Here is a 12,192-nt window from a genome sequence, read left to right on the forward strand (position 1 = left end):
GAAGTTTTCTTTTCCTTTTTTTCTTCAGATAAATTTTCAAGTCAAAGAGGTGCAAGTATACTTCAATCTGACACCAGAGAGCACCCACTAACTTCAAATCAGAAACTTCCTTCAAGTTTGTCTAGATCATGAGTGTGTTTTGGGATGGCAGTGTTTCCACAGAGACAAAGACTAAGAAAATAATAAAACCCCCAGAAATACCACATGGGAACATAGGCATGTTCCCATGGACAGCACAGGAATGCAAGTGGATGAGAACCTAGGCTGAGATTTTAACAAGAACATCAGTGAATTCGTTGCTTAAAACCTCACTGAAAGTTCCATTGTCAAAAACTAAAGGCATTTTGACACCAAACTGCCCACACAGCTAGTTCAGTAGAAAAGGCAGTGAAAATTATAGTTCACTCAAGAAAATTATTAAGTGCCATTAAAAATAAAGAAAAATAGAGAATCTGTCAATGTCAGCAAACTTGCAGCCACATTTTAAAAAGAGAGTTTTGCTTTTAAAATGTGCTAATGTACTAAGGGAAAAACCAGAACGTTTGACATGGACATAGAAACAACTTCTTAATGGAAATAACATATAGCAGTTCAACCAGGTTGAATCAGATCTGCATGGACCATTAACAGAAATATACAGGGGACCTTAAGCCAAAAACTGGAAGCTTTGGGGCTTGAAGTGTGCTCAGATTTATTAATAATAATAGATCAAAGAGTAATCCAGGCCAAAAATAATCTATTGCCTGCAGAGCAGACACTCGTGGTGATTATATAACAGCGAGAGACACAAGTCTTGAAATAAATTATTGTTGGGACCTTGAATCATATTCTGAATAGCCAAATATTTCATATAAGGCTGTATACCTATTATTTCCAATGTTAAGCATTTTAATTTGATGGTAATAAAATGCTGCTTTCCCAACAGTTTCACAGATATATTTGCCCAACCATTTATTCCTCCTTCTCCAAAAGGTTGATTCTTTAGTGGGAAAAAAACTGAAAAGTATTTAAAAAGTATTTTCCTTATAGTTCTTCCCAAACAAAACCTAATTTAAATTTATCCACATCTTGAAATTGAGGTTCAAATTAAATTGTTTTACAGCACATATTTTACAGATGTGACAAATCTGCCTATCTGACACAGTCAAACTTTTGATTTTTCCCTTCCCTCTCCCTCAGTTTGGGCAATAGAAAAAGCAGAATGAGTTTCCTTTTCACTTTTAATCATGGTTGCCTACTTTCACACTCAAGTATTTCATGTTCTAGGACAGTTCCACAACGTTTCTGCTGAAGACATTTTTGAGGACTGTTCATTTGATTTTGGCATTTCTCCAGAAGTACTGGTACAAATTAGTTAAATTCATTAAATAAAGTTAAATTTTTTGAGGCACTTATTTGATATTGTTGTGTTAAGGAGATGTAGTCCCATGGAGATACACCTGTTTCCCTCAAAGCAGGATGGTGACTGGATAGAACACTAGAAAAGGTGTCTGACTTATGCACCTACCCTGAGCAAGGACAAATCTGGGCAAGAGCATAGGATTTTTTTTTTCCCCAGACTTCTTTAAACAGACAGCCAGGGACTCCTTACCTCCTAGAGTGTTTTCTCATGGTGATGGCAACGTCCTTACTGACCTTGAGAGGAACAGCATCATGCCATCATCACTCTATTACCTCCTGTAATTTGAAAGGTGAGGGTGATCTTGTTAATCCAGTTTCCTTCCTTGCATCTAGCTCTGAACACCTCAGTCCCTAGGTTTAGTCTGAACTGATCACCCAAGGTGTAACAAATTCTAACAACTTCTAGAAAGTGAAAATGTGTCTGAGAGGCTTTTGTCACCCCCACAGTTATCTAGTGCTGTCTATGGGATCCTCCATCTCCTCCTCCAGGTGAGTCCAGTTCTCCAAAACTGTCATAACTGTCAAAACTCTGTGGCTGTCTTAGATACCTAAAACATCTCAAATGGCTCTAAACATTTACACATGGACAACTATATTTTTTCCTACCACAGAAAGAATTGAATTGTCCCTTGGAAGAAAAGGTCTGGTTCTGTCGATCTTTATAAATAGAGTTTAGACGGACCACATCAAGCCCTCCCAGTAATACTATTCCTCCCTACCATTTCTCAATAAGGTGATGTCAGAGAAACAAGAAAAAGAATGGAATAAAGGTCTTGTTGAAGAAAGAATTAGAAAAAGTCCCTATACCCAAAGAGTCTTGAGTCCAGACTATAGCTCCCATGTTTTCTGTCTGAGGATGTATGGTAGGTGGTAAAGCAATATTTCAAAAGTACATTAGCAAGGTTATTACCACTCAGCTGCTGTGGACTAAGCTGATCTGTCTTATTTATCATTTTGTTTTTATATTATTTCTACTGAGTGGATTCTGTTAGACCTCTGCACCTCAGCTGGATTTATAAAGACAATAAAGCCGCAGAAAAAAAGCTGTTGAAGAAAACAAAGCATCATAAAATCAAGGCAACACAAAAAGTGACTCCAATTGCCTACATTGATGGTGTTAAACAGAGACCCAGGTATGGCAGAGTGCTGTGGGACCAGGGGCTGAGGAAATAGAGGACAGAAGCCCGTGCTGCCATTTAAACTGAAGTTCACAGAGGGATCAGGGCTCCTACTGAGACTATCAAGGTTTTTTTCCGCTTAGTCTGCCATGCTCTTTCCACAAGAGACACCATGGCTGCTGCTTGAATGGTCAGGACAGTTTTCCAACAGGTTCTGACCTCATTCCAGCACAGCTTTATTGTACATCCCCATGTACAGGATGGCTCATTGAACCCAAGAACTTCTCTTTTGCCAGATTTCCATATTGTTTTCCCAACGGTGAGTAGATCAGGCATTTCCAATGGACAGAGGAAGCCCTTCTTTCAATCTATCCAGCATGCAAGCAAAGTCAGGATGCTGGAATTGAGTGTCCCACAACTGATGCACTGACCCTAACTCTGCTGCCGGAGAAGAAAGTGCTTCAAATTTCATGTGCCACCTCAGCCAAGTCCAGAAGTGCTTATAAAAAACAGTGTTAGTGTATCATTCAGAACAATCAAATACTACGTGCACAAAAAAGCAGTTTAGAGCAACATAAATTTTTAAAAAGTGACAATTTCATCACACAATTACTGTACACTGCTGTTCTTAGGGTTGAATACTTTCCTCTCGCACGCTCTCTCTTTCTCTCTGTTTTAATCTTCCTTTTTTATTTTCTTTTACTATTTTTTCCTCCCCCCCACCCCCCTTTTTTTTCTTTTTTTTTTCTTTTTTTTTTTTCCTTTTTTTTTTTTTTTTTTTTTTTGGGATTTGGTCCACCGGAGATAAATTGCCCTCAATGATATATATATTTAAAAAAAATATCAGCAGCAAGACTCTCTCGAAATAGATTCTGTTTGATGTAGCTAGTCTGTCTTTTCTGTTTTGCCCTCTTTCACAGCAGCCTCTGAAGTTTTCCGCAGGGGGGCTTTCTCCGAGTTGGCGTGTCCTTGGCCGGATTCCGCCGCTCCTCCGTTTTTGTGCGATGTGTGCTTTTCCAAGTAGTTCAGCATTTCACTGAGAACAGTTTGGAAAGTGCTTAGGGCAGCACATATTGCAGGAGTTCCAAAACCATGAGTGATCAAACTACAAGTGGGAAAGGAGACAGAAGGAAAGGGGGGGAAAAAAAAAGGAGAGGGAGAAACACACACAAACGCATAAATATCAGTGCGTTCACAAACACTGAGGAGTTTACAGTACGCTCATTTTGGTGTAGTAAAATTCAAGATTTGCTCCCTAAACTATTTATGACCTGTGGGAGAAGGAGAAAAGAAAGGAATAGAGCCAAAGAGCAGACTGCATACAGCTTCAAAAGTTGTTTTTGGTGGAGCCTCAGTTCTGAAACACCATGGGATAGACTCTCAGCAAGTGCAGACTGACACTGGGCTGTTGACTTCAGAGAAGCCAAGACAGGATCCATGCCCTCATCTCTCCAGCACTGATGATTTTCCAGTCATAAAATCTGGCTCCCCCTTCTTGGGTAAATAAAAGGAATTCTCTGTGGTTTATTCACAATTCTGGATCCTACTTGGCTGACTTGATGACCTTGGAGGTCTTTTCCAACCTCAGTGATTCTGAGATATTATAGCTCTTAAATACGATCTGGTTATTCTATATGAAGATGTGACTGCATCTGCACGAGGAAATCCAGCAAAGCCAAGGATACCATCTCCAACCCTCAGCACAATTGGCATGATTTGACTATATACATGCTGTTAAACTCCTGGACCATCCAACGGGTGAGATCTGAAGTTCTTGTTGGGAATAGACCCTGGCCAATACCCTTGGCCAATGCCCAGGCTCAAGAGATGAACAGAAAATTTTTCACATAGGGCTGGGTTTAGCCAGGCAGAATTAATGGACAATCCTAAACAATTATTGGCAAAAATAACACAGTCCTAATGATTCCCTGTAGTGTTGAATTTACTGGTATAGATTTGCTTTGTTGCACCTTTCATCTAAACATCTAAATAAGGTATTTTTTTAAAAACTGCATTTTTATTGTCATAATTCTTGACTGCCACCTGTACATCCAGAAGTGTGCAAGTTTTCCACAGGTCCCATCTCTTGGATACCATCTCTGTGAAGATCAGAGAATCCCAGAATGGTTTGGGTTGGAAGAGACATTAAAGATCATCTCATTCCACCCCCTGTCATGGCCAGAGACAATTTCCACTATCCCAGATTGATCCAAGCCCTGTCCAACCTGGCCTTGGACACTTCCAGGGATGCAGGGGCAGCCATAGCTTCTCTGGGAAACCAGTGCCAGGGCCTCTTTAACCTCACAGGGAGAAATTTCTTCCCAAAGTCCCATCTAACTCTGCCCTCTGTCAGTGGGAAGCCACTGCTCCTTTTCCTGTCACTCTATGCCCTTATCCAAAGTCCCTCTCCAGCTATCATGGAGCCTGTTAAGATACTGGAAGGGGTTCCAAGGCCTCCCCTGAGCATTTTCTTCTCCAGGCTGAACAATCTCAACCCTCTCAGCCTTTCCGTATAGGAGAACTGCTCCAGCCCTCAAACCATCTTCATGGACTCCTCTGGACTTGCTCCAACAGCTCCACATCTTTCCTGTACTGGGGACCCCAGAGCTGGATGCAAGACTGCAGGATGTCCCAGCTGCTGTAGGATATGGGACCTGACACTAGAAACCAGTTTTTAGGCAATTGACTTTGGTGCCATTTGCCTAAATATTATGTGTGCAGTATAAGATGACCATGAAAGGGCCAAAAAACTAAAGTTATTATGGGCAACCAAGTTGTTCTCCTTGTTACAATGATTCATTTTGATAAGCGGTGTGTGAAAATAAAAAAAACTATGTCCTAACCCTCCAGATTTTTAGTTTCCATTTAGAAAAATAAACTAAAAACTGTTTCAAAGGTCGAAATGCCGCTGAAATTTTCAGAAGTGATTTCAGTTATTTTAATCACACTTAGAGAAGAAAGAAGATGAAAGGAGCAGAAGCTAGTTTTCAAGTTTGTGGGCATTTTTGAGAAATCAATACTTTATATTGGTTTGGGTGAGGGGAAAAGAAAACCCACATCACAGTGATTCTGACAAGGAAAAAGAACTGTTTCCGATTCCCTGTTTGTTAAGATTTTGTCCCTACAGGGACTCCCTGTCTTGGACACCAAATCAGTAGATCCTGATCTGATGCAGAGACCCATGTGACAGTCAGAAATAGGAATATTTCACTTCAGTGACCTGTCTCCTCTGCACCTTGGCTTCTCAGTCTTTCCAGGTCTTTTAGAAAAAAGTGAAAATGTAGGGACTAAGGGGAAAGAGGTTTTACAAGACATGGACAACTGGTAGGATGTTGTAAATATAAAAATAAAAACCACATGGAAGATGATCCAATATATTTTTTGGGCCACCTTTTGCTCTGCTGGACATGGGAAACCTATTTGATAGGAAAGCTGGTATCTTAGGGAAGCCATCAAAAATACTAACTAAATTCTAACTAAAATGTATTTATATATTTAGAATTCTAACTAAATATATAATATATTTATTATAAATATATAATATATTTAGAATTCTAACTAAAATAAGTGCTCAATATGGAAATATGTCTTCATTTCAGATTGGGAGTGGCACAGCCTTTTATAAAAGGTCTCCAAAAGGTTATTTACAAATAACTAGCATTTAGAATGTTTATCCATCAGTCTCCAGGCACTTTTCAAAGCAGGAATTTATATTTATCCCCAGTTAGTAACGAGAGGAAAATGGTAATTAAATATTTACAAGAAATATTTTGCAGACATCAATTAATAATACCACATAAAGTTTGGATGCTTGAAGTTTGGGCTTGTATTAGTATCTGAATCTTTATAATTTTGCATTAAAAAGAGGTAATCATACCTCAGATTAATTTTATTTTCTTTTTAGGTATGCCTGGCATATTGGAAACATAAAAAATCATCATCATTTTAAGTCATGTTTTAAGTAATTGTAAAAACTAGACCAGCAGTACCATATATATGAGTATTTTAAGCCCTTGCAAGTCACTTTAGGAGTCAGGTGATTTAATGATTTTGTCTCACATTTTATCATAATTTCTGGTCTTCAGAAGTCCAGAGAAATGAAAATGTGTCAGAGTTTGCAAAAACAGTAAGCAAGAAAAAGGAAATTAAAGGTATCACAACTAGTTATGTTATTGCATGATTGTTACACCGCCTGTATGATCTTCCTGGTCCTGATTTGGGGACCTGACTATACTGAGACACATAAAAAATCTTTACAATCTTTGAAGTAAAAAAACCGTGTATATATATAATATATTATATATTATATATTATATATTATATATTATATATTATATATTATATAAGCTGGCAGTATCTGCATTCATTCAGTCATTTCCAATAGATGCAAATCATAGAATCACAGAATCATTTTGGCTGGAAAATACCACCAAGATCATCAAGTCCAGCCATTAATTCAGCACTGCCAAGCTAGCCACTAAACCATGTCCCCAAAAGCCACATCCATATGATTACTGAACCCTTTCAGGGATGGCGAACCCACCTTTTCCCTGGGCAGCCTGTTCCAGTACCTGGCCACTCTTTCAGCTAAGTTTTTCCTAATATCTAATCTAAACCTTTCCTGGCTCAACTTGAGGTTGTTTCTTCTTGTCCTATCACCTGTTACTTGCGAAGAAAGACTGATCCCCACCTGGTTACAATCTGCTTTCAGTAGAGACTGAGAAGGTCAAGTAAATAGCAAGTTTAATACAGGATTAAATGGGAAAGAAACTTTCTGGCCGACAAAATTTGAAACTTTCAGTTTGAGAACAAAAGCAAAGGTACAGTGTCCATTTGACAGCTCAATAGACCCTGAGAAGTAAAATGGGAATACTACCTTCAAAACTTAGAGGGATTGTCTCAGAAATTATCTCCAGGGGTAGGAACAAACTTTAATGTTGTGAAATGCTGAACAAGACTGTAGAAAATACCACAATGGGACAAAATCTGATACTAAGGTACAGAAGTGTAAGTTCTAACTTGTAGGTGTAAATAGTGCCAAACTCCCATTACCATCAGAGGGGGCTTAATGTAGTTTCCTGTCTGTGGGAGTCTACAGTGATTTGATACATCCTGTGACATTTGGAACAGATTTGATATCTGCACAGATTTGATAGTCCAGCCTGCTTCTAGATGTTTCAACCCTGGGCAGGTTTCCCTTGTGTACCTCAAATTGTTTTACACAAATGAATTGAGCCCTGGGGCTTTATCCAATGCATTCAGAGAAATCTGGAGAATGAATTCCCACATTAAAAGGATGTGTCTCTTTTATGGTGAGCTGCACCATTCTCCTGGCTACATTGAGGGCTCCATACTAAATCAAAATGTGGTTTGGCTGCTATTTGGGAGGTTCTGTGGTACCCAGACATTGATGTCATGTGAACAGGTAATAATTCAGAGGGGTTAGAGGGGACCAAGACCCTTTTAAAGCAGCAGTGGACTGATAAAATACCTAATAGCACCTAAAAAGGCTCAGTTATATCTTGCCCTAGGTTTACTCGACTACATGAGAAGCTCAGACATCCATCTTAAGAAAAGCACTTGCTACTTTATCCAGAGCAGAATCCAAAACTTCTGTTTTAAAAACGAATTCTCATAGGAAAAGAATGTTTTAGAGCAAGTAAGGGGTCTATTTCCTTTACAGTTTTGACTCTTAGTTACCAGGAATCATTAAAAATGGCAGCTCTCACCAACATAGCCTTGTGGTTCTTATTAAAAAGCCAACTCTTTTCAGTGAAATGGTTCTGCAGGGTCTCATGGTAACTCTACTTTCAGTTCCTGATGAATATATTCTTGTCCACAAATGGGGATATGCAGAGCCTTTTAATTTTCCCATGAAGCTTATTAGGAGAAATCATTTTACAGAAAATTTCTAACCAGCCCTTCTTGCCAAGCTCCTGTGAGGGTGTATTTTATTAGGCTCACTTTAGGTAATGAGCATAAAAAGGCCGAGAGATATTATCTTCTACTTTATCATACATTTCTATCAGTAATTCCCCTTGGTCTAATTTTGGTGGTCTTTACTTCTCTGCAAGATAGAGTCTTTGAAAAATCCAAGAAAGTTGGATAATTTCCCTTTGCTGATGAAAGTAAGTTTCAACTTTGGAGAAAATCTGATTTTACATTTAAATCAGACATAACAGGCAGAAGATTAATGGCAAAGCATTCAAATGTGTTTCCTGAAAGTTAAATTTAGCTGCCTGATTTTACAGGCTAATTGAGCTCACACTGAAATCGGTTCATTTTTGGTATGCTCCACACCTATGAAAGGAGTTGCTTTCATTATCATACTTTCATTTGGGTTTATGAGCCTAAAATTAACCATGATGGTTTCATAATGGAGTCTTCTGGGTATTCTCAGCTTTGTAGTGCATCCCACTGCAGCTCCTATAAACCAACTTTATTGTTATGAGGGGCAAGGCTCAACTCTCTGATTCTGGTGTTGGAGAGCTGCAGAAGGAGGGCAATGAACATCAGGCCAACACATTACAAAGCCTGGTGCTTAAGGACATCCAGACCTGCCTGTAATTCTGCCCAATGCTATGATGCAATTACGTCTTCTCATGTTTTAATGATGGCCTTACTTAAAAGTGAAAAGATCCAAGTGTGCCTGAAGGCCTGGAGTCTCGTTTGGCAACCACCTCAAGGACTCCTCCATACCCCAGGCTGGTGAAGCTTCAACATGAAGCAAAAGAAACAGCTTCACTCTCAGTGGGGAAGGGGGAAGAAGCCATCTGCACTGAGTGTTTATACCCTCATTTAAAATAAATCAGCTCTTTAAAACAATAATGATGAAGACAAAGCAACCTTGAAACTATTGATCAGATTTTCTCAGAAATTTGACTGTGAAAATCCCATGATTATCCAAATTCAACAGCACACAGCTGATGACAGATGGTGAGATATGATATGATGTTTAATGTCTGTAAAGGAAATGGTAAAATATTTGTATCTCTTCACTGACACAAGTAACATCTGAATATAGAGCTGACAATATTGACTTTGAGGTGCTTCTGTTGATTTCAAGGTCTTTCTTGTGAAGGCTGCCCAGAAAGTTAAATGGTGATAACTTTACTTCAGAAGCTCAGAACCATGGCACAAGTTAGACTGATAGTCAGAAATCAGAACGTGGGCAGTATGTATTACAGGGATAAGAAGTCTATGAGATCAGAGTAACAAACACTACAGAAGTTGCCTTCAAACTAGGCCCTCACCTTTTCCTTCTGTTCATAGTGTATTAGAGACATGTCCTCCTAAGCAGATGGACCCCCTTCTACCATGTGTAAGAGCCATGGAGAAAGTAGGAGGAAAGTGTTAGAGCTGATGCCCCAAATTTAAGATAATCTATTTAGAATCTGTAAGTTTCAGACTTTGGGACTCATTTTCCACACTAAGAAGAATTGCCCAAGCAACAGACCTGAAACTTCCAAAAACTATGGAATGTTTCTGAGCTGTAGGCCAAAGATTAAACCATTTAGTGGTTCATCTTTACTTTATGGGAAGGCGAAGAAACGGATGAGGTTCATTCAATTTACTACCATCTGTAAATTTTCCAGTGAGGAAATGTAGTTGAGAAACCCTCTTGCCCTCCTCCTTTGAAATGAGAAAGACCAAGAGTTATGTCTATATCTATCTATATCTATCTATATCTATATCATCTATATCTATATCTATATCTATATCTATATCTATATCTAATCAACATTTATAAACACGCTCATGACAAAATGCAATCAGTTTTGTAGCCTTTTAGTTTAGAAAGGAGGGGAGAGCATCCTTTTTTCTTTTGGAAAACACAAGAGTGCCTTAATGCTTTAAGTAATCTTAAATGCTGTGTTAAAAATCTAAGCACCCCCAAGATTTTTTTCTCTTCTTTGATGAATGTATATATACTTTTTCCATGATTATGGAACTTAGTTTTTAATGAATCAGATAAAAAAAAAAAAAAAAAAAAAAAAAAAAAAGAAAATAGATTTTTATCTATTTTGTTGACTCTATAAAAAGTGACTTTAGAGGAATGTGGTATCATACAACCCATGAAAAAAACCTTTAAAAATAGTAGAAATTAGATGGTTCACCAGGAAAGCAGGACAAGGTGATTGAGACCTTACTATGGAAAGATCAAAAAAGGAATCCCGGAATCCCTTCTCTGAGGGAAAGATGCCAGAAGAATTCACTCCAACACTTACCTAAAGAGACAAGGAAAAATAGTAAAAATTAAATTTAAAAAAGAAAAAAAGAATGAAACAACTTGTTGCTCCCTAGTGGCCCAGTACTGGGCAACAGTGTTGTCCCTCTCAAATCAAAATCTAAAGATTGAGGGAGCTCCTGGAAATCAGGGAACTCTAGAGGGCACCAGAGGTATTTCACCAAAAACTTCATTGTGCACCAGGCTTCTTCCCGTCCCTGCATCCAGACAGGAGGCTGCTGCTGTGAACTGAGACCATTGGAACTACAACAGAAGCTGCTCTACCTGCTGATAAGCAAAGAAATGTAAAAAAATAAAAGAGAGAAAAATGTATAAAAGGGAGTGAGCACATCTTTGAAGGCAACCCACAAGTCTTTGGGCTTGGCTTCTTGTTGCAGTTTAAGAAACATGCTGAGCTTCAAAACCCATTTCATGGCTCTGTTTTCCCCTTTGGAAAGAAGCATGTTACTTTCTTGCTTCTCCCAACGTCTGAGGCTCTGGTTTCTTGTCTGTCACTTTTTGTGTCACCTCGTCAGGGTGATGCCAGGCACTGGCAGGAGGCTGACAGCTCCAGGCTCAGTGAGGAGTGAAGTGACAAAACTCTTGTCTCAAACAGCTTCATGGGGAGGGGGTTTCATATCAGCTGGATGGCTCGACAGAACACAGAATAATCCATGAGGATGCTGATTGCTCTCATTACCTAACTTTAGTATTCTGAACTTATTATATTTTTGTGTGTCTGCTTTTATAAGGTTTCTGTAGTGAGAGAAGTGTCACTTACAAGAAAGTAGTTTTTCCCTTTGCCATTTTGCTGTCTTTATCTTTTATATATGAAATAGAAGATCTGGGTGTGATTTTGCATCCTGATGAAATGCAGCCTTGAAGTTAAAGGATCAAATGCAACTGCAGTAATCTGTGGATGCTCTCCTTTCTCTATATAATGGATGGCGTTATAGGATATCTGAAATTTCCAAACACCACAGTTTCTTAGAGACACAACTGTCCCAAAAGCAAATGTAGAAGATGTGTCTATACCAAATTTTGCAAGGGAAGAAAGTGAGGCTAGGAGGGTGTTTGATGAGGTCAGATAGCCTGTATGTATAAACCAAGGCACAGATCTCCTGAGTATAATCTCAGAAAGTCTTCTATTTGAAAGGCTTATGTGTTATGGTTTTGGATTTCCAGCACAGTAGGTGGGTCATTTTTGATGAGTTTTCTGTTAACTCTAGTTTACATGAGATTTTGGGGAACCAAGAAAAGAATTAAAAAAACCCAAACAAACAAACAACAAAGCTGTTCTGATGCAAGAACAGGTTAAGAAGACAAAGGCATGAAGATATATGTGTGACTTTCAGATTCCTGGCTGAGTCTCAGATATAGCAGTGGAATGGAAGAGAGAGGAAGGTATGTGCTCTCTCCACTCAACAGGAGAGAAATATTATCTAA

At 38.7% G+C, this 12,192-nt stretch overlaps 1 protein-coding gene and 1 long non-coding RNA gene across 2 annotated transcripts in view; one reads left to right on the forward strand and one right to left on the reverse strand.

Moving 5' to 3' along the window:
• The window catches only part of LOC136358710 (uncharacterized), a 700,888-nt gene that overhangs the window by 386,454 nt on the left and 302,242 nt on the right, over positions 1-12,192 (forward strand). The gene's annotated exons all lie outside the window — the stretch shown is intronic.
• The window catches only part of TFAP2D (transcription factor AP-2 delta), a 47,036-nt gene continuing 38,086 nt past the window's right edge, over positions 3,243-12,192 (reverse strand). Inside the window, exon 7 of the mRNA XM_066314647.1 lies at positions 3,243-3,624. Within this exon, the coding sequence (XP_066170744.1) occupies positions 3,405-3,624 (220 nt within the window). The 3' untranslated portion in view covers positions 3,243-3,404. The remainder of the gene's footprint in view (positions 3,625-12,192) is intronic.

The sequence above is a fragment of the Sylvia atricapilla genome, chromosome 3 (genome assembly GCF_009819655.1).
Source record: "Sylvia atricapilla isolate bSylAtr1 chromosome 3, bSylAtr1.pri, whole genome shotgun sequence".
Lineage (NCBI taxonomy): Eukaryota > Metazoa > Chordata > Aves > Passeriformes > Sylviidae > Sylvia > Sylvia atricapilla.